Here is a 21,959-nt window from a genome sequence, read left to right on the forward strand (position 1 = left end):
CTCGGCCTTCTTCCGGAGTGGGTTGAACCGGATAATCCTCCCGAATCTGGGATAATCCCTGCGAATACTGCGGGGCGGAGGGACGGGCGTATGCATCAACATCAAAATTGGGTGGTTGGTACCCCCCCGGCGTGCCCGAACCCTGGGTGCCCGGCGTCGACAAACCGGAACCACCCAATGTGTTGTACATGCTCCCCAGTCGCCGAACGCGTTGAGATCCCACGCGCCGGAGCCGCCACCGTCGGAGTTTCCGTCGCCGGACATTTTGTGATTAGATGTTAGATGAAAATTGGAGAGGAAATGAAGATGAATTTGGAAGAATAGATGTGTAGTTGTGTGTGAAATGAGGATGAATTATGAGTATTTATAGAGTAAAAAATAAAAAAAATGAAAACGGCTCTTTTAAACGGTAACATTACCGTTTCACTTTTTTTTATTTTTTTATTTAATTCGATTTTTTTATAAAAAAAATTAATTATTGCGTCAGCGTGACGACGCCCACTCACGGGCCGGCGAGTGGGCGTCACGCATGGCCTGGGAGCGTGCCACGTCGCCGCGGCGCGTGGCGAGCTGACCCGCGTTACGTCCCAGCGGAACGGGTTTCGTGACGAGATGGTGATTGGGCTGGCGCCGCAACGCGTCGCGCTGCCGTCCCGTCCCTGCGTGACGGGTTCCGGGCCACCCGCGTGACGGGTTGCGGGTGGCCTTAATAACACGCAACACTTGATGGTTAAACACATAGTAAATCAGACTCTTAAGACTCGAAATAAATAAAATTGAAAAAAGAAAGGAGAGAAGTTTCCTTAAAAACATGTACTGTAATTCATCATACTGTGGTGCACATACACCAGCAGTTGTACTGCGTTTAAAATCTTAATGGCTAGGTGGCTGTGCTTGGGCATCTTGGAGTCTCCACACTTTGTGTACGCCCAGCTCTTCAATCGCTCTCTCGGTCGCCAGAACTCTCTGGAAGCGACACTTTTGGCTTTGCATTCAGACATGATGTTACCAGTGCAAGTATATCATGATTTGCCATAATATCCACCCATTTTTCGTCAACCCAATCCTTTGAAACTCTAGCGTTTCTCATCTTCACGCTCATGAGCACGTTCTCGCCTGCAAATATTATAACACGCATAAATACTATTTCAGATGAGTTGGCTTGACAAAGATCTAACAGATGGAAGTTTACACGTACCAGGGAAGTAAACTTGGAGGTTATTTTCAGCAGATGGGTCGAAACCAATGACAACACCTTCCCACCAGCCAGGGCACCGCCACACATCAACTGATGCCCCGACCTCAAACCTTGCATCGGATGAATACCAGCTAGGCCATGGCCTCACTGTAAGGCGTCCTTCACACCTCAGACCCAATCTATCAGCAGCTGGCTCTCTGGGTGCCACCACCAATTCCTACAAATCTCACACAAATTAGCAACTGCTTTTTTCATGATCAATTTGAATCCATGGTGCATCTTCTAGTGGAAATTGAGCACTGAAACTGATATAAGGAAAGGAATATCATGCTATCCATTTATATATATATACCTCCAGTTTCCCACCTACGTCAGCATCTGTCACATCACAGTATTGAACTCTCATATAATTAGTTGATGAGCGCAAGATCTTGCACCTAACCCAGCAGCCTCGCATACCACTATCCTGACTAAGAAGCTCAATATTTTCATTAACGCGAGACAACATATGATTCTGTGGCCCAGTCAAAGGATTATCTGGAACAAGCCCCTTCATTGCCTGTTTGATTTTCAAGCACTGATTAGCAGGTCCACGTTTTGCAGCTTGATTATCTTTGGCTACATTGTGCAGATCAGCTTCAACTTCCGAGACAATTTGATCCCCAATGAGGATCTCATTTCTCTTGCAAGTTAAAACTGCTTGATTCTGAGGACTACAGTCATCTCCTTCTTGATTAGAATTTTCGATACCATCACTCGGCTCAGGAAAGAAATATTTCAGGGTGGAGAGAACGGGTTGTGCATAGTAGCCACATAATTCAGTTATGTTGAAGGTGCTGACACTGTTACTTTTAAATTCTCTATGGCAAGTAAAAATTTTAAGTGACAAATTAAGGGGAAGAACTTCGTCACACTTTTTAAAATCTATAGGTGTCAAAACCGAAGCTAGACCATCAATTTCTTTTGCACTAAGCTGCTCCTCGGTCGAAGTGATGAAAACTTCTCCCGAATCCGAACATAGCTTAGGCATCAGATGCTGGATGTCCTCGGGGAAAAGAAACCTTCGCACTCTTACCATTTTCTCCTCTTGAAGGGTCTCATACATATCTTCTACATAACCAAGGTAGTCTTTTCCTCCTCCACCCAGAATCCATACTACTGAATGTACCTGGACATACATGGAGAATGAGAAAAGATTGTGAAGGCCGGTTACAAAGTGAAAAGTAATCAGTTGTTGCTCTTTGAGACTAACAGGTATCTTAGTTCCGTTCCTGCATAAAGCTTTATAATGCTTCAGCTGCTTGCTACATATCCAAGCGGCACCAAACCACACTGTTTCTGAGTCGTTTGCCATAAATTGTCTGAGCAATGGTATCTGCAAATTAAATCTTACATAAATGATCGTTTGTTTAGAAAAATAAACTTCTATGTTAGCAAGTATCACAAAATACAAGGACCAGTATAAATAATAAACCACCATGGAGCTAGTACGCTGGGAGAAACGGGTGGTTTGGAACAAAAGATGTTTCAAATGCTGCGTTGATGCCATTCTCTGCTGATCTGCAATGGAAAGCCAAACTTTGTTGATATATATGTTAACTTTAGAAAATGATCCAGAATAACTTCTTGATTACACCACTTTGTCAGTTACATATACATAATCTCATTCCTAATTTACAATTAATTTTATAAGTGGATATGAAACTAGCAAGAAATTTACTGCAAATATGAAGGCAGCTCAGAGGGATGGCTAAGAGGCAAAGTATAATGAACCATCTGATCAACAAGAGTCAGAACCAAATGCAGTTAGGAAATTTAACATGCAATTCAAAGACGTTACAACCCTACATGTCAATGTCAAGTGTCTCCTTTTAATAGATGCTTCTATTAAAGTGTAGAAAAACCACACTATCCCTGAGACCCAGACAATGATGAAAAGGATGTGACAACAGGGATCTTGATTCTTCCGAAACCTTGAGGACAAGAGACTTACAAGCAATTTGGGTTAGGCAGGTTTCTTAGGTTAGCAGACAGACATTCAACATAAAACAATAGTCTTTTTCAAACACAAAACAATTTCTATTAGATGAAATATACAGAGGAAGCGAATGCTTATTAGTTAACCCAATCTGTTACTCTCCAACAGTACATATAAAATTATATTTACAAGATCCAACATCAGAAACTTACTACAAATGGAAGATTTTATCTTCATTTAGTAAAATTTATAGAATAGGCAGACTTCTTTTTCAGCAAACCTTCAAAGGGTGAATCACATTAAATGTATGCATGCGTATGCTTAAATAATGACAAGTCTTCCAATAAAATGGAGTAGCGATCTAAAGCTTTTTTAGTCGCTTCTGAATCATATCCTAGGGGAAGAGCCAGGATGCTGCAATAAAAGTTCAAGCAATTACAAGTTTTCATTAAACCAACATATCTGCCTCCATTCTCACCAGTACAGGAGGCGAGGCTTAGTAATGGAAATTAAAACTACAAAATATGCAGGACCTTAAGTGAGAGTTTTACTAGAGTGACATGATGATAAATTGTTCTAACAAACACGCTATTACAGTAAAATTCCCAAGTATCTACACTGTTACCCTGAACTCAATACAGACTGAGGCGATGACTCCAAAGCTCGATAGAAGAAGAATTGTTTGGAAAGTGCAGAAGATAAATAAATCCATATATAGCCACAGAGCATCAAATTAATTACACCTAATGATGACGTTACGGCCTACACGTACCTGATTTTGATTTGTCTCAAAATAATACTCTTTTCAAAGTTTAATTTTTTTTTCCAACTTACAAATACCCAGTAATAAATATCGCAAGCATACACACATTCATAGCTGTCAATCAACAGCCTAACCTTTATCCAAGCCAAGCTCACTGAAGATGCAGATGGAAACCAGGTCTCAAATAGATTTGCATAATCCAAGTTGTCACTGCAAACCAGGTACTATACTGAAGTACATCTGAAACATCTATGGCAGTCATATTTATGTCTATGAAGAATTGCGATATCCATAGTAATCATATGCATGCTATATATATGAATGTAAGTGTTTCCTTTTATCTGCGGGGACAGCTTGCAATTACCTTAAGTAAATCTCATGGCCTTATTCACCTCATATCCTTCTGTTTCTGAGTTGGTGATTTTGTAGACACCCATTCAGTGGGTATAGCATTTCATATGTTCAGTGCTGACCAACTCATCTTTATCATTGTAGAAGTGACGAAGGAAAGTATATTGCTCGACCATTGCAGGTACTTCAAACGGCATACATTCTTCAATTGGAAAATTAATTGTCTATTGCTCAATCCATTTCTACTTATCAGTCCAATGATCCATTCCCCCAAAACAAACTGAAAACTCAAAAAGTGAATTGAAATTAGTCATTGCAGCAAAATTGTGTCTAAGCCTTCCTACAAACTGTTCCAGAAAGGATTTGAAAGGATTTGAGAGTAGCAGAAACCATAATTGTTTGAAAATAACACCAACTGGGGCGGTTTCAACAAAGAATGACAAAAAAAGTAGCTAATTATTGTTAGCTCTCACGAATAGTTTCTGCAGGGTTTTACATAGAGACAATTATCAAAGGGATGCTTTCTTGGATGTTAAGGTCCAGAAACCATGAATTCTACATGATGTCTCTTGATAGTGATATAAGATCTAACATAACAAGTGAAGTTCAACATTAAACCTAGTAAATCATGTACTCAGGGAAATCAATCAAACCATTAATTCCTAAAGAGCAAGGTACATACTTGAATCTGCAGAGATTAAGCTGCCTCCTGAGGTCACTGACATGAGAAACATAATGGCATTTTCTCTTGATTTCCACCTTGTTCCAGCATGGACTCTGCTCGTGGACTCAAAAGAACGTAAGTAGTCTCCAGTCGATGAATAGATCATATGATTTATACCCCTCTCTACCTCCACCACAACAAGGAGGCAACTCCCCCTTAAGGTAAAGTGAATAATGCAGCCCCTTTTCTGAGAAATTACCCGCTCTTCCCATCCTCTCAGCATCCTGGCAAGCAGAACAGCATGAAGGGGCATGTGTAGGAAGCAAAACAGTTTTTTGCAACACAAAATCCCAATCGAGAATAACGCAATGAACAAGAGATCATTGAATATAGAACACGAATTTCACTAGAGGTAATATAAGCTTGATCATCCCCAATTTTAGCTTAATCAGTGCATATTATTAACAAAATCGCATGGAATTCAAAGCAATTCTGGTTTAAATTCAACAGTAAATAAGCGAAGTATTAGGTATAGCAAACGGCGGAGAGAAAAGAATTCAGAGAAGAGAAACAACACATAGAAGCAGAACGCACAATCTGCAATTTCCTGGACTAACTTAGAATGATGGAGGGTTTAGTTATACCAGAAATGGTTTCGCTCGCTAGTTCCAATTTCATCAGTTGCTGTTGCTTCGTGTTCTTCATTCTTCAGTTTCAAAACCTTTGAAGAATTTTCAGGGGAATAAATTTTACGCAGGACGAAAATATTTACTGCGGTAGTAAATATATGCAAGATAAATTATCTGAGTTGGAGTCTTAAAATTATAAACTATATTTAAAGACTTTCCTTATAGGTTTCATGTATAAATTACATATGTAATGTAATTTTTACTTATCTCAGTTAGCTTGTATCACTCTACTAATTTTTCCAAAAATAAATTACCTTTGTGAAATCCGATTCAAATGGTCGAGTTCTTCTGCATTAGTGACTATGTTACTAAAAGATTATTAACTGAACCTTGTCGAAGAGATTAATAAATTTTACAATCTAGATAGACAGTGGATAACTTATTGGACTAATGGCTATAATGAAATTATAAATTTTGATAGACAGTGGACTAACTATTTGTTGAGGGATGAAATTATAAATTTTGATTAGATGCTTCTAAAAAAAATGTCCAAAATTCCAAATATAAGATGGTGTAGAGAAAGTCCATCCAATTTTATAGATGGGACATCTCAACCACCAAAATGACATTGGGCTAAAAGGTGTAGCCTAAATCGAAGACACAAAAACTAAGCTTAATTCTAACCATTGAGATTGGAAATATCAATTTAGGAAACCCATTTCATAATATTCAATATTTTATAAAGAAACTCAAGTCTCTATCATATTATTCATATCACTATTTCTCAAACATTTCCATTTTTTTTTTGGTTTGAATTACTTCATATTCGTACTTATTCCATATAGCACAAGTCAAAATGTTACACCGCTGTCCCAACTTAGAAATTCTTTTATTTTTGTATGTCCAATTTAATAGACCTAATCTATTTTTACAAATTTTAATAAATAAGTCATATATTCCACAAACATTTCACTACATAACTAAGAGAATAATCACAAACAAATTTTTTGTCAAATTTTATTATTTAAGAGCCTATAAAGACATTTAAGTGGAAATTCTATGTTGGAAAGGTGGAAGTATTTCCATTAATCATTATAAGCCCTTTCATCATTTCATTAAGATTCTTTCTCCGTGGTAAAGAAAAAGTGAAAAAATGAGACCTCAGCGTAAGATTTCCTTTTTTCTTCCTTGCATGGATTGTTTAAGCTTTAGTGACAATCATTGCATCGCAAAAGATACTACTCCCTTCGTCCACAACATTAATCGGCCCATTTTGCCATTTTAGTCTGTTCGTAAATAATTGTCCCATTTTAGGCACACGCGTGAAAAAAGAATTCCTTTCAAACAAGTAAAATATTCTTTAGCAAAAGCAACCCACAATTCCCACGATTTCAAAGAATTTATTCCAACCAAAAAAACCAGTGAAATTCAAAAGTGAAAGTGAAAGCCCTAGTTTCTTCCACATATATACACTACAAATATAAAAAATAAAAAAATATTTATGGAGGCGTTGCAGCATACACTAGAAGCTTCAAATATCTTATTTTTTATGTGATCACTTTCCATTTTTATCTCTCACTATATAAACTTGTAAACCAAACTCGTTACACAACTTAGATCATTTCCAATTTTCCACCAAAAAAAAGAAACAGTTTCCCATATTCTTCAAAGGGGAGATCAAATGGATGGAGGCGACGAGGAAGAAGGCGGGAGAGTGGAGAGAGATGCGTTGGCGAAGACGAAGACAGCGACACTGCGGTTGCTAGCTCTACTTTCTTTCTTATCTCTCATGTATTCCTACTTCTTCTCAGGTTTGTCATCCTACTACAACATTCAATTCTCCACATTGATCTTCTCATTATTCGCCCACGCCATGGATCGCAAGTATGTCTTTTTGATCTGCAACGGCATCGTTGCGTTCCTTGTCAAGAGCTTGAGCTTCACCTCCTCCTCCGGAGTCAGCCAAACCCCACCAACTCTAGTTCAAGAAAAGGTAGAATATGGTGTTGGAGAAGAAGAAGAAACTGATACGCGGGAGGAATGCAGTTATGGAGCTCTCAGTGAAGAGGAAGAGGACGAGGATGAGGATAACGGAGGTGTTGATGAGGATGATAAAGGCGGGGAGGGGGCGTCGAGAGAGGAAGAGGTGAGCACGGAGGAGTTGAATCACAAGTTTGAGGAATTTATCAAGAAAATGAAGGAGGAAATCAGGATTGAAGCCGAGCAACCTCTCATAGCTGTTTAGATAGTAACATAGAAAAAATCAATGCACGAGTTCTATGTTAGATAAGCATTTATCAAATATTATCTTTCTGTTAGGAAAGTCAACAAACACATAATTAGTTTGATATTGTCTATTATGAATTAAGCTTGTTCAATTAGCACGAATTTATTTTTGGATCATTTTCAAAACTGTCTCAAACTATTTGGAGTTGGACTACACTTATATAGCTTACATTCTTCAATGTGGGATAGGTTTGTTACCGACATCCCCCACTCATTCGATGTGGGATGGGTTTGTAACCAACAAACCTCCCCTCAAACCGGGGCCACATCAGGACGCGGTCGACACATCGATACATTATGAATCCGACTCGAACATGGGTCATCCAGGGCCCGACCCAAGCCAACTTGGCACTGATATCACTTATTAGAAATGTCGACAACATATTAGTTTTGATATTGTACGCTTTAAATCAAATCCATCTGCACAGATTTATTTTTGGATCACTCCATAAAAGGTCTAAAACTAATTAGAATTTAAGTACTTATATAACTTGCAATTTTCCTCAATCATCTAATATGGGATGAGGTCGTAACCCAACACTCTCTACTTCATTCTTTATTGATAACAACACAAATAAAAGGCTTCTAATTAATAATTTTTTTATCTAAAGTATCAGACTGATTAGAGCATTATTAAATGGAAACGGTCGGCCATCATTTGTCATAAATATTCTTGAAACAAGTAGCTAAAACCAAAATAACACTGGCCCCATCTCTATCGTTTGGATCAATTCAAATTATTGTGGTTGTAGTTTGCCATTAATAGACATAGTAGGTGCACAAGGAGAAGTGTCAAGCAAAGATATATGAGACCTAAATTAGGTAATCCCACGATGAAACCATCCAAAAACGAAGTCATCATCGCATCTCGTACTTCAAACTTTGAGATCATTAGATCATGACATCCTCGATAATAAAATGAAGGCTGTCTGCTTTGAACCAGTCTATTGCTGCCCAGTGATTCGAAAAATCTAGAACCAAATCAAGATTTCTGATAGTTGAGGACTAAGCAAAATCTAGTCACTATCCAATGTCCAAAATTGTGAGAGCAAGACTACATATAATGAAGCTCTTAATGTGATGATCTACTACTCAATTATATTAGATGAAAACGGGAGGGTAAACTGCAGGAAAAACTATGAAAATTTGGTCAAATTCTTATCCATTTTAAAAAATAGTCAATTATGTTATAGTTTTGACATTTTTTTTAATTATCCCATTGATATAGGTTTGGGAGGAAATTCCATCCATCCCACTATAATAGATGCGTTTTGTTTTAAGTACTCATTTTTAGAAAAAAACGATTATAAATATTTAAATTGGAGAGAGAGTAAAGTGGAGTATATAATTTGGAAGACTGAATCCACATTTTTTTTAAAATTAATTTGAGTGTCACTCATAAAAGTAATTGATTTTAGAATTAAATATATACCAGAATAGGCTGAAGTAAATTGCTTTCCATCAAACATAATTTTTCCCAAAATATATATTATGTGCATAATTGAAAAATTGTTAAACATATTATAGACTAAAGTCCCAAAATGGTCCCTAACATTTGGTGTTTTTTTTATATTTTGGTCCAAAACATTATCTTTTGAATTATTCGGTCCCTCACATTTGAAATCGGACCACATTTAGTCCTAAATTGGCGGAATGGTTAAAATTTGACGAAATGTGACAGTCAACGCTATTTTAATCAATTTTGACCAGATTAATATTTATAAAAATTTGATTTTTTTTTCTTTTTGAAATAAATGCAAATTTGATATTGGCAATCCAGGTTAGGTCCGGTTGTGACATTGAAGATGGCAGCATATCGTTGGAAGTATCCAATCCGGTCCAAGACGGAGGCACTGGTCGGGACCCCACACTCGATCCCTCCGTTGATGATGTTGGTCACTAGCCCAAAACCGGCTGTGCGGTTGGCCGCCAGATCCAGCTCAGAGGGGACGTAGCGTCCGACCATGACGTTGTGGCACGAGGGCTTCGGCTTCTGCTCCGTCATCCAAAACCAGAGGGCAGTTTTCCAGGAGATCACTGAGTTGTTGGAGACTATCTCTGGGTTGCGTAGGCCATCGAATCCCAAGGCTCTTCCGGCAGGTTCATAGTTGTAGTTCCACGATAGCTGGATCGGGCCTCGTCCTTGGTAAGACTTGCCTAGAGCGCAAGGCCACTGGGTGTTGGCCGGGTTGCAGTAAATGGACTGTGGAGACACCTCCTCCTTGAAGCAGAGCCCCCCAAGAGTAGGGGCCGTCGGGGGACTAAATGTGGTCCTCCTTGAAGCAGAGCCCCCCAAGAGTAGGGGCCGTCAGAGGGCATAAATATTAATCTGGTCAAAATTGATTAAAATATCGTTGACTGTCACATTCCGTCAAATTTTAACCATTCCGTCAATTTAGGACTAAATGTGGTCCGATTTCAAATGTGAGGGACCAAATAATTCAAAAGATAATGTTTTAGACCAAAATAAAAAAAACGCCAAATGTTAGGGATCATTTTGGGACTTTAGTCTAATTTTTTAAAGTTAGGATTCCCAGATTAAGAATCCATTTGAGGAAGGAAGTAAAGCCCAACAAGATCAGAAAACTAATCATCTTCAACAATGAACCGTTTTGGGCCTTCTGATTCTCACCCGTAAAGTCCATTTATCAACTAAGGCCCAACAGGGCTAGTTACAATATTCAATAAATTGCTAACACAAGTAATTAACTTTTACGTACTACAGTAACAATTGAATTTCATTTCAAATTTCACTTTTGCTGCAATTATTTTAATGAAAAATATAATTTTGGAAAACTGATCCAAACTACAAAATACGCAATTTTTCCTCGGGTAGATTTTTCATTTCCTCAAATATAAGTCAGATTGTACCATACATAGCATGACAAAGACATATGGAGTATGAAGTATTAATTAATCAAAGTTAAGTGAGGATATAATTAAAAAATAGATGAAAGTTTAAAATACTTGCCAATGAATATGCATGCAAAGAAAAATAGTTTGCTAGCACCATCTTCAATGTCGCATAGCCGGTAGGTGAAAACAATACAGATTAAAAGCCGCAACCAATCCACTTAAAAGTCAGTTGATTTGGGTGTCGAATCAATAAAAATATAAATTAATTTATTTTGTTAACAAATGTATTTTTTTCCAGACTGTTGGGCTACTTTTCCAAGCTGTAAATAACGTAGATTCCTTCTTTAAAAATTTGTTGATGCTTAATTTCAAGAGTCCACTGAAACTTTTGCTTACATTAATTCCTTAGAATTGAGAATATATCTTTTTTTTGTTGTTTTTGAAATAAACTTTAACCTCAATAATGTTTTATAAGTGGGCATGTATAACTTTTATATATAGATATTAATTATACTACTATATTATGCAAAGTTCATCTCTTGTTCAATTGCGTGCCAACACACAGATGAATAATTTTCCATCTTTATAAGGGGAAGGGGAGTATTTACTTTTCTAATTTTTTTTTTCAATAATAACCCCATTTTTTGTTTCTAATTTTTGTTGTGGTAGTGATTTATTTAACGTGTATTAACTGATATTTGATTTTGAATAGCAAAAAAATTGATTCAGTTTTGCATAAAGTAAAAAAAAGGTATCTAATTTTCAAATAAATCAAACTGAATGCTCGTTTAAATTATGATTAGATTGCAAAAACAACTAATGACATCATTTTTGGCCCATTGCATAAGATATTATATGTCATTTCAAATTAGGAAGATATCAAGATTTTTGTAACAAAATTAAATTTCAAGGGATGTTTTTATAGTTTATAAATTCTACAGTATTAATTTTTATTGATATTTTTCTTTCCTTAGAAGATGTGCTTAGTGTAATACTGTAATTAACAACGATAGTCATAAACATTTAAATGTACGTAATGCTTGACTTGTATTATAAAATATGATTCATTAATACTTCTTTCATAAAATCACCCATATAATTATAATTATCAACAAATTATACAATAACATTATATTATATTATAATATAAAATAAAATACAATATTTACTTGTAAACTTACCTACTAATTCCGCGTTATGCAAACAGCTAATTATCGGCTTGACCCCAATTTCAACAGTCACTTTCTTTATAATCACTATTTTGTCTTCTAATTAAATTACAATTTAGGTGAAACACAATTCTTTCATTATAATCAGTATTTTGTCTGATTGAATTTATTCTACTCCACTATCTTTGTCTACTTCTCTATTTATTAAGCTTGAATTATCATTCTACATTGGTGTAGGTAGATATGTTATCTTCCCTTTGTCGCCTCATTTCCAATTTTCCATTAACAATTGCCATATGGCAGGTGTCCTCCACCCGTTTGATTATATTCCTCTTAGAATTTCTACATACTTCCAAGCAAAGATCACCATGCTCTTGTGTTAAAATCTTGATACTTTTAAGCCACCTATGATGAATGATTATGTGCATCAATTTCTCAATCATGGTACTAATCCAAAATTGAATGAATGAGCTGCCACTAGAGACCTTAATCAGCATTTCAGGAGGGTTTAGCGCTTAAGCAATTGAATTTAGTCCTAAACAAGTGCTTTCCCATCAACATTACCACATTCATTAACCCTTCTTATCCATTACAATCATGTTTATGGTGACCCAATTGATGAAAGCTTAAACAAAGATGTGTTTTTTGTCTTTTATATGTTGTTAATTAATTCTCTTTTGGCAAAAAAAATCATTAAGTGGGGTTGGTTTTAATTATCATGGCTCCAGCAAAATTTGATCTTTCATCTGAAGAGATGAAATTGTTATATGTGCATGTCATGTTATTCTTCAACTTCTTGAAATTAGATGAAAAAGGGGATAAAATATTTAATTGCATTTGTTATACATGCAAAGGTTGATGATTGGAGAAGGAGGGAAAGATGGGGTGGATTAGCCGGCTGAGTCGGCCTTGCAAAATTGCTATCGGTAGTTTGCTTCAAAAGAGGGAAAACCCCCTCTCTTTGCGGTCAATTTCTTGTAAGAATGGACTCTTTCTTTATCTCTCTGTCTCTCTCATTCAGGAGTAGGAGAAATTATTAATTTTTTTGGTCTGTCTCTCTCCTAAGCATACTAAACCCTTAACAACTCCTCATTATATTACTCCATAAAACCCCTTCCATTTGTAGTATTACTCTAGATATCTTCTTTTGGGGCAGCCATTTGTTGCAGTAGAGAAACAGCCTGCGAAAAGACCAAGTCAAAGAAACATGCCTGGTTTCGAAGTGTTTGGCAGTGAAGATGTTTCCTTTCTTTCTCATACGGACCCTGTTGTGTTAGAGCTTAACAGGTTGCAGAATCAGCTCAAAGGTTTGTCAGCATCACCTCTCTCTCTGTCTTTCTCTGTTGTGAGTGTCATTTTATCATCGAGATTGAAATTGTAGTATTGAGATTGATAACAGAACCAGTTCAGAGTTTCTATTACATACTAACATAGCCATTCTTTTCATATTGTGTGATCCTCTGCATGAAAGTTTCATATGCTTATGAATCATGGAAGATATTTTTCTGTTTCAGATTCAATAATTTTTGCCATACTGTGGTGTCATTTTGAATGGTAATAGTCAAGTTATTTGGCTTAGTAAGAAGAGAAGTTGTTTCATAGTCTTATGTAGTTCCTTGAAGAGCTTGGTTGCAATGGTTTAGCCACAGTAAAACTACAATTTCAATTTGTTTGTGTGTGTGTATGTTTGGCTGGCGGTGGAGAGATTGTAGTTCCGAAAGGGTAGATGAAAATGCTTGCTGTCTCTGAAAACATAAGTAAGGTGGCATTAGATGTTGCTATGGTGTTTGATGGACATTCTTAAACAAGATAGGATAGAAATGAGCACTCCTCAATCACTATTGAAAGCCTCTTCAAGGTTAGATAAACGGGAAGTTGTTAGAGTTGCCGCTATAATCAACAGTTCTTCGCTGTCTTATAAAATTCCACGTAAGTGAAGCAACAGTGTATAAAGAAAACATTCCTTTCTTAGATTGTAACTGTTCTTGCCTTTTTTAGGGGATCATAGCATGTTTGGAGGATTTCTGTTCATATAAAAGTTCCAATTATGTGCTGATCAGATTATGACATGATTATATTAGAAAGTAGATGCTGTCTGGACCCACCAGTCTTCATTGTTAATGTTTTTCAAATGTTGCTGCTCTGCTCTTCTCAAGTCATGTTTATGAAAGCAAAACTAATGATTTTGAAAAGAAAATTATTTCATGAACAGGCCTTCTTAACATTTTTCTCTTTGCAAGAAATGCTTAGATTGTTAACTTCTCTCGGGGTCTTTTGCACTTATGATTACTTACGGCGCACAGATGTAGTAAGGTTTATTTTCTGCTATTGCAGAGAAGGAGAGGGAACTGGGAAAAGCTCAAAGTGAAATTCGAGCACTGAGAGCAACTGAAGCACTGAAGGATAAGGCTTTGGAGGAGGTAAAATTGACCAGTTTCCCCATCTCCTTATGAAACTGTTCATCTGCATCCAGAAAATTCACTCATTTATTCAAAAGAAGCAGTAATTTATCTGCATTCGGTTCTGTATTAGAGAAAAATATAGCTAACCAGGCATATTCTATTAGCTATTATGTGCATATACATATATGAAATGAATAGTAGTGCAGTTTGAAAATGAAAATGAAAGTTTTAGGACTTCTTACCTTTGCCCGGTTTATATATCATCATGATTGTTTCCTCACGTGCGCTGTATTAATTTTTTCCAGTTTGGATGTGAAGTCAGAAGGTTGGAAGAGAAGCTAAGATTGAATGGTAACCATCTAGAACAGAAGGTGTGAAGGAATTACGGATACACTAAATGCTGCATATATATCTTTTTATTCGTCTTTCCCAATAAAAGTATAATAGAGAATTAGAGATGATAAGTGTTTTGGGTTTTCTTAAAGCAGAATCTTGACATCAAGAAGCTCACAAATGAAAAGAAGGAAGCGCTGGCTGCACAATATGCAGCTGAAGCCACTCTTAGAAGAGTTTACGCCAATCAAAAAGACGATGATTCTATTCCCATTGAGTTGGTCATTGCTCCTCTCGAGGCTGAACTGAAGATGTATAAGAATGAGGTAATGCAAATGATGTCTGAGGAAAAAATTCTTGTAGCATTACCATTTACCAATGTAGTTATATATTGAGATTACATTGGTTATTTTGAAACATTTCAGGTTGCAGCATTACAAGAGGATAAGAGGGCAATTGAACGTCTTACAAAATCCAAAGAAGCAGCTTTGCTTGAAGCTGAGAAAATACTGAGAAGTGCCCTAGAAAGAGCATTGATTGTCGAGGAGGTTCAAAACCAAAATTTTGAGCTTAGGAGGCATATTGAGATATGCCAGGTATGGTATATATAGATCACATCTATGAGGCTTATATAAGTTCCAAATCACTAAGTTGAGGGCAAATATATGTATTTACAGGAGGAGAATAAAATACTTGATAAGACAAACAGATGCAAGGTTTTAGAGGTTGAAAAGCTTAGCCAAACCATCAAGGAGCTCGAGGAGGCCATACTTGCTGGTGGAGCGGCAGCCAACACTATTCGTGATTACAAGAGACGGATATCTGAACTTAATGTAAGGAAGAATCTTTACTAAGGAATGATCTCTAATATAGATATTGACTGATGTTAAGTTTCTCGATTTCTTCAACTTTGTAGGATGAGAAGAGGACTCTAGAAAGAGAGCTGGCAAGAATAAAGGTTTCAGCGAACCGAGGAGCAACAGTGGTGGCTAATGATTGGAAAGATGAGAACAACAAAGTTATGCCCGTTAAACAATGGCTAGAAGAGAGAAGGCTTCTGCAGGTATACCCGATCAAGTGGTCTTTTAGATGAATGCATTGAAATTTTAGCTTTTTTCTTGATTGTAAGATTTCTATGTTGTAGGCAGAGATGCAGAAGTTAAAAGACAAATTAGCAATCTCAGAGAGAGCTGTCAAGGCGGAGGCGCAAGTCAAGGTGACAATTCAGATATCATTCCATCTAAATTCTTTTAATAATAACTATTTCATGTTACTAAATATGCCAAAACATATTTTTCAGGAGAAGTTGAAGTTGAGGCTGAAGACTCTTGAAGAAGGCTTAAAGAATGCATCTTTGTTCTCTATCGATACTAACGGATCCCCCAAGTATGCGAAGTCTAGCAATTTCTTTGGAATCCTATCCAGTAATACCAGAACAAAGAAGAGATCTACCTCACAACCGAGGGGATCCACCATCACTAAAAGCGCAATACAAATGCTGGATGAAAAGCAGACAACGGTTAATTCAGAAATGAAGCCTGTCAATAGCTTGAAGATGAAAAATCCCACATCTGAAAGTTTGGTGAAGAAGAGCCTGTGGGCTTCCCGAAACAAGGTTATTGACAATAGTGGAAAGGAAAATGCAGAGACGAACAAGATCGCCATGTCCTATGACAAAATACAGAAAAAAGATGAAGTTACAGAAATGGAAAACAGAACAGGTGTAACTGGTAGCAACAAAGAGATGAAAGGTTCGGAGATAGGTAGTATAGATGATGAAGATGTGGTATCAGGAATTTTGTACGACAGGCTTCAGAAAGAAGTTATATACTTGAGGAAGTCCTCTGACATAAAAGACATGACTCTGCATTCTAAAGACGAAGAAATCAAGGTATGGAGGTTACACACACATACACTATAGTACCTCTGCTTTGAGATAGTGTTGAATCATCACACAAGGTTTATCTGTTTACAGTTGCTTATGAAAAAGGTCGAAACACTGGCTAGAGCCATCGAAGTGGAGTCCAAGAAAACGAAGAGAGAAGCGGCAATGAGAGAGAAGGATTCAGCATTAGCTAAGCTGGATGAGAAGATGAGGAGCACAAACTCATCCAAAAGGTTAGCAATGTAGAACTAGCTTTCCCCACCCTCTCCCCTCTTTACCTCGGTGTTTCCCATGAGATGCACCAAATTTTCTTTATTTTTGATGCCTGTTTGTTTCGATTGATTAGGTCTGTGAATGCTTCTTGAATGTACATTGCTGGGAATGAGGAAATCTCTAGAACGATACACAGCGTTCGATGATTTGTGATGTAAATAGGCAGGGATTCGTTTGCATGAATGCTAGATAGCAGAAACAATATTAGAGCTGTGAAATAGTGACTGCTTAGCTACTAGCTTGCTTCATGAGTTGTAGAGTGCATTCTTACCATATTTATCCGATTTTTCTGTATATGTCTGTGCAGAACCATTTTCCCGAGCAGATTATTCAGTAAATTATTCGTTTATTTGTATACACATCCCATCTCAATACCATGATTAGAATTCTTCAAGATTACACATTTATCTTAACAACTACTCCTTCCTATCTTCTGCATGTCACCTGTTTCTAAGAATACACAACAAAAAGGCACACACATCAACCTCTCAATTTTCATTGCTGAAAATCGGGGTTGCAAATCTACGCTAGCTAAAAAAACACTCAAAATCCCATCTTCACGCTACAGTTCTGGAATGGTAGCTAAAGACGGCCTCCATTTCCTCGCCCTTCTCCCTATCGACTGAATCACAATATTCCTCGACTCGAGCTCCTCCAAGCATGAAATCAGCAGCTGCAGCTGTTTCTTGTTCACCACTATCTTCATTCTCTGGCCACTCTCCGGCTGCAGCTCCCCCGACTTAAGCAATGCAGACTGAGGCGACAGCCCCCGGCAGAGCCCAGCTGTCTCCGACCTGGCCGAAGCCGTGAGTTCTTGATCATCATCTACATCAGGTCTCACTTTCTTGGGAAATGCACATGCTGAGCCAATGCAATTCCCCATTTTAAATATGTGTAGCATAGAATAGGCAAGTAGTATATATATGAGTGTGTGTGTGTGTATACACATATAAACGTGCATATACTACTGTCATGTCTCAGCCACTAAAGAAAAACGTGCATCCCACTTTGATGGTTGTTCTTAGGAATTTGGTGCAGAAGCAAATAATCAAATAAAAATTTGGAGTAATTTTGTTTTAGTTTTCTTGAAATTAGTAGTTGGTTAGTGAACCATGTGAATTGTTTATTCTGAAGAGGCCAAATTCCTTGTCTGCAGCTCAGAAAAAATAGAAGGGGCAATGCACCTTTGGGGTTGACTCTTTAAAGCATAATTTTATTAATATTTTAATACTATTCCATATAGAAAGTCGAACACTTTGAAGATTGGCAAAGTTCACGTTATGCTCTAAAGTCAACTATGTGAAAGTCAAAAAGAAAACACCCATTTTCCCATGAGAATTTCTTTTCTTTTTTTTTTGTGATAACCATATGAAAGAGCGTAAGGCTTATGCAAGGAAGTGTATATTCCATGGATTAAGATTCACAAAATACCAAAACTCCATTGATTAAAATACTACTACCAAAAAAAGAATGAAGATACGAGTGAAATTACGTTGATCCTTTATCAAATAGCGGAAAAACACAAGAATCGAGAAATAAACCCTTACTTATTATAGATCTCCATCAAAAGCTGTTGTCAAAAATACTGACAATAAAGTACTAATTTGCTACTCCTACTAAACTGCACTCTAATTAATAGGACATGACTTTCTAAGTTATAGTCCCTCTTAATTAAGAACTCTCATGACTCATCAAGACATCTTGTAATTTGCCTTAATATTTTTGTTGGTAGCAATAACCTAGGACCACTGCTATCTGTCGCTATGTTACTCCATTTCAATCAATCCTTTAGCTAGTTGGTTGTTTAATAAGCAAAATTTATAAATAGTGGAGAAACAACTAAAAACTAATTAGATTTCAAAATATTGATCTGGATGTAATAAATTAGTAACCCGATCATTTTGAAAGTGAATTCTGAAGATAAATGGGAAATGATGAATTTAATTTGTACTAGGTTTTAAACTTCTTCACAAACCATAACTATACTACTGTGGAACGGACCTCGATGAAATATTTTTACACTTTAGTCGCAATAGAAGTATTATTAGGAGTTAGGAGCAATAACTATATTTGTTAGGCTCATTTAATCTTCACAACATTGTGCTCTAAAATACACATAACTAACATGTTGATTGTTGGGTGCAACTCATGAAATCATGAAACCACAGTAGACAAAAAAATGCGGTGCATTTAATTCAATGAAAGTACTATTATCCATCACAAGACAAAGAACAATAACAACCACCTAATATAATTCCAAAACCAATAAATTATTCAGCTACTTTTATTAGTACAAGTGGCGGCATAAAATTAAATATGTTTATTTTATTTTCAAATAAACAGAAATTTAATGATCAAATCAGGGTGTACTGATGCTTCTTTGTATACCCTTCACACCGTAACAATAAAATGAAAATTGTACATATATCACATGATCGAGCATGCTTGCGGATTCTCATCGCTAAAGTAGTAATCACATCTCGTCACGTGACATGGCCTATCATGGCACCCGTACACATAGTAACCATCAAAGCATGGCTGCGGCATCGGCGGCGGTGGTGGCCCGTGCCCAAAGTAACACGGCCCCCCGCCATATCCTTGCGAGCACGGCCCGCAGCAATTTCTCCCCGGGGAAATCGGTGGGTACTCGCAAGGCTCCGGCCCCAATATCGGCAGAGGCTGTGCTGGAGGTGGTGTCGGTGCTGGTGCCGGGGCCGGGGGTTTAGGTTGCTCCTGTTTTGGAGCAGGATTGGGTTTTTCCGGGTCCTTTGGTGGGTCCTTGAACGTGACTTTCTTATCGGGCTTGGGCTTTTCGGGTTCTTTGGGCTTGGGCTTCTCGGGCTCCTTTTCGGGATCTTTGGGCTTGGGCTTTTCGGGTTCTTTGGGCTTGGGCTTTTCGGGATCTTTGGGCTTGGGTTTCTCGGGCTTGGGAGGGTCAAGGATTTCAATGCTTTTGATGACTTTTGCACCTTTGCAGCATAATTTGTCTCGAATTTTCTCAGGATTGCAGCATACTACAGTGATTTCCACCTTGTTTTCCTTCTCCTTGTAAACCTGGTCTCTAATTTCTCTTGTCCAAAAAAATTAATCTACTCAGCAATTGAAAATAATTATAGAATTGAAATAGTGAATAGCATAAAGTAGATATATGATGGATGATGCATTATCATGTGTGGTGGATTATAGTAATAGACTAATCAATTATAAATTGCCACCACAAAAATTAAAATATAATGATAAGAACAAATGAATAGATACTGTTCAGACAATATCATACTAACGTGAGTTCGGATTGGATAAAAACTACTCACGGGGAAATTTGCAGATAATTTTCTTGACTTTCTTGTAGCAGCAAGGACATTGGAGATCAACCTTGAGCACCATGATCGTCACCTATTTCATTTCATTTTATCCACAACTCAATTAATCAAAAGGCCAATTTCCAAAATTGCAATTCAATATGATTATTCATCAAATAATCCTATACAGATCAAGAAAATTTGGATTACCTTCTCTCCCATGGTTAGCTAGGAATGTCTTGAAACAATTATTGGGAGAAAAATTGATGAGATAGAGAGAGAAAGAGACTTCTGGTGAGAAGAAGAAGAAGAAAGTGGGAATGACTTGAAAAAAGAATGATATAATGACACGTCTATTATTCGGAAGGTGATGAAATTAATGAAATCATCAAATTCTGTCTCAAAAAAATGCAAGTAAAAGAAGGGCATAAATTGCTGACTCTTTACTCTGTGTTTGCATGTGCTGGCTTTGATGGAAACTTCTCACCTTCCTCTAATCAAGTAAATACACTTCATTCATAATCAAACTAATTCTAACTCCTTTCAATTGTTAAAAGGTTTGGTGAAATGGAGTTGTAAGTTGGGGTATGTACCCCACATGGGCAGCCACGAAACTTCTCTTAATTTTTAATTAAATTTTTAGATTCATTAAATCTTGATTATGGAGATGGATGAGTTTCAAGAATGTGAGAATTAGTGTGGGTTGCATCTTGATTATAATTAATTGGGGTTTCGGGGGTGAATTTAATTTGGTGTTACTTTAATTAATGTGGATTTAACTTCTATAAATAGTCTACTATAGATTAAATTTTATTTTAATTAATGTGGGACGTGACTAATCACTAGTGGCCTTTGAGTTGAAATTTGGCGGAGACTTTTATTAGTTTTCATTTAGGTTTATGCACCTCCATGACTTAGGTCTATCTAATTAAGTGATTAATGATCGTTCATTTGAAGGATGAGCATGAGGTATTGTCAATTGAAAAGGGAAAGCAAACTATCAATTTAAGGTATATTGGAATATTTTATCAAAAAAAAAAGGATAGATTGGAATATATACCAGCCCACTTTTATATATTTTTATTTTAATTTATTTTTGCAAAACATGGAACCGATAAATTTTGGTATGTACTATACTTAAGATGGTATCCTAATTATTTATATAGTTATTTGTAACCAACGATACCGTTAAAAACTATAGACAGTTTTTTATTTTATGCAAAAAATTATTTTTAAATAAACATTGATGTAGCAAATAAGAAAGTTCCAATTTTAAAATTGAGGTCGTGCATAAATGGCTCTATGCGGCTGTTGAAGTATACTATAAAATTATTAACTACAAGTAGCTATAAATTTCTGTTTATTTAAAAATTTCAAAACAAGCTGTTATAATTATTATTATTATTATAACCATCAAAACAATGTAATTTTTTAGTTTAATACGCTTTGAATAATTTTCACACGAGTTAACTTTCTAGTTGGGATTGTTACTTCTTTGAGAAAGCTTAGTTGTTACTGCTAAAACACCACAAAAAAAGGATTTAGAGCATCCGCAGTGGGCGGACGATAGGCCGCCCGATGCCTCGGGCGCGCCATCATCTGCCTCTATGGCCACCGTGGGTGCACGGACGACGGATGATGCGTCCGCCCACTGTGGGCGACGCGGACGATGCAAACGCATTTTCCTTGCCAAGAGTCGAACCCGAGTCTATTGCTTGGAAGGCAATTATCCTAACCATTGGACTACAAACACTAGTTGAGATATTTTGAAAACTAATTATTAAAAATGCTTAGTGCCTTACTAATTATTTGTTAGCTTCGTTAAAGTAGACCCCTAAATAGTTTTAGATTTACATGAATTTATTCGCAATAA

At 36.8% G+C, this 21,959-nt stretch overlaps 4 protein-coding genes and 1 pseudogene across 17 annotated transcripts; 2 read left to right on the plus strand and 3 right to left on the minus strand.

Annotated features, from left to right (window-relative positions):
• Positions 1-754: 754 nt before the first annotated feature.
• Positions 755-5,742, minus strand: LOC121777319. Of its 10 annotated transcripts, none has more exons than XM_042174539.1 (8): positions 5,599-5,742; positions 4,973-5,238; positions 4,304-4,570; positions 2,676-2,758; positions 2,451-2,573; positions 1,551-2,366; positions 1,199-1,415; positions 755-1,116 (listed from the first exon to the last, which is right to left on the minus strand). In XM_042174539.1, exons 4-8 carry the CDS (start codon positions 2,745-2,747, stop codon positions 938-940), a joined length of 1,407 nt encoding a protein of 468 aa, XP_042030473.1. In that variant the 5' UTR covers positions 2,748-2,758; positions 4,304-4,570; positions 4,973-5,238; positions 5,599-5,742; the 3' UTR covers positions 755-937. The 10 variants fall into 10 exon arrangements, with proteins under 10 accessions (XP_042030473.1, XP_042030469.1, XP_042030468.1 ...); XM_042174535.1 differs by adding an exon at positions 4,074-4,149 and having other exon boundaries at positions 2,451-2,758; XM_042174534.1 differs by adding an exon at positions 4,074-4,179 and having other exon boundaries at positions 2,451-2,758.
• Positions 5,743-7,264: 1,522 nt separating this feature from the next.
• Positions 7,265-7,828, plus strand: LOC121776614. The gene has a single exon (XM_042173808.1). It carries the CDS (start codon positions 7,265-7,267, stop codon positions 7,826-7,828), a length of 564 nt encoding a protein of 187 aa, XP_042029742.1.
• Positions 7,829-8,760: 932 nt separating this feature from the next.
• On the minus strand, positions 8,761-12,337 carry LOC121776616 (annotated as a pseudogene).
• On the plus strand, positions 12,047-17,142 carry LOC121776468 (microtubule-associated protein 70-5-like). Of its 4 annotated transcripts, XM_042173644.1 has the most exons (13): positions 12,047-12,131; positions 12,749-12,871; positions 13,051-13,201; positions 14,229-14,314; positions 14,602-14,667; positions 14,785-14,955; positions 15,055-15,225; positions 15,307-15,462; positions 15,546-15,692; positions 15,774-15,845; positions 15,930-16,520; positions 16,605-16,747; positions 16,861-17,142. In XM_042173644.1, exons 3-13 carry the CDS (start codon positions 13,102-13,104, stop codon positions 16,877-16,879), a joined length of 1,722 nt encoding a protein of 573 aa, XP_042029578.1. In that variant the 5' UTR covers positions 12,047-12,131; positions 12,749-12,871; positions 13,051-13,101; the 3' UTR covers positions 16,880-17,142. The 4 variants fall into 4 exon arrangements, with proteins under 4 accessions (XP_042029578.1, XP_042029577.1, XP_042029576.1 ...); XM_042173643.1 differs by having other exon boundaries at positions 12,048-12,131; positions 12,749-13,201; XM_042173642.1 differs by having other exon boundaries at positions 12,064-12,871.
• Positions 17,143-19,092: 1,950 nt separating this feature from the next.
• Positions 19,093-20,582, minus strand: LOC121777744 (pollen-specific leucine-rich repeat extensin-like protein 2). Of its 2 annotated transcripts, none has more exons than XM_042175093.1 (3): positions 20,297-20,582; positions 20,099-20,180; positions 19,093-19,848 (listed from the first exon to the last, which is right to left on the minus strand). In XM_042175093.1, exons 2-3 carry the CDS (start codon positions 20,146-20,148, stop codon positions 19,215-19,217), a joined length of 684 nt encoding a protein of 227 aa, XP_042031027.1. In that variant the 5' UTR covers positions 20,149-20,180; positions 20,297-20,582; the 3' UTR covers positions 19,093-19,214. The 2 variants fall into 2 exon arrangements, with proteins under 2 accessions (XP_042031027.1, XP_042031026.1); XM_042175092.1 differs by having other exon boundaries at positions 19,093-19,855; positions 20,297-20,578.
• Positions 20,583-21,959: the final 1,377 nt, after the last annotated feature.

The sequence above is a fragment of the Salvia splendens genome, chromosome 18 (genome assembly GCF_004379255.2).
Source record: "Salvia splendens isolate huo1 chromosome 18, SspV2, whole genome shotgun sequence".
Taxonomy (NCBI): Eukaryota; Viridiplantae; Streptophyta; class Magnoliopsida; order Lamiales; family Lamiaceae; genus Salvia; species Salvia splendens.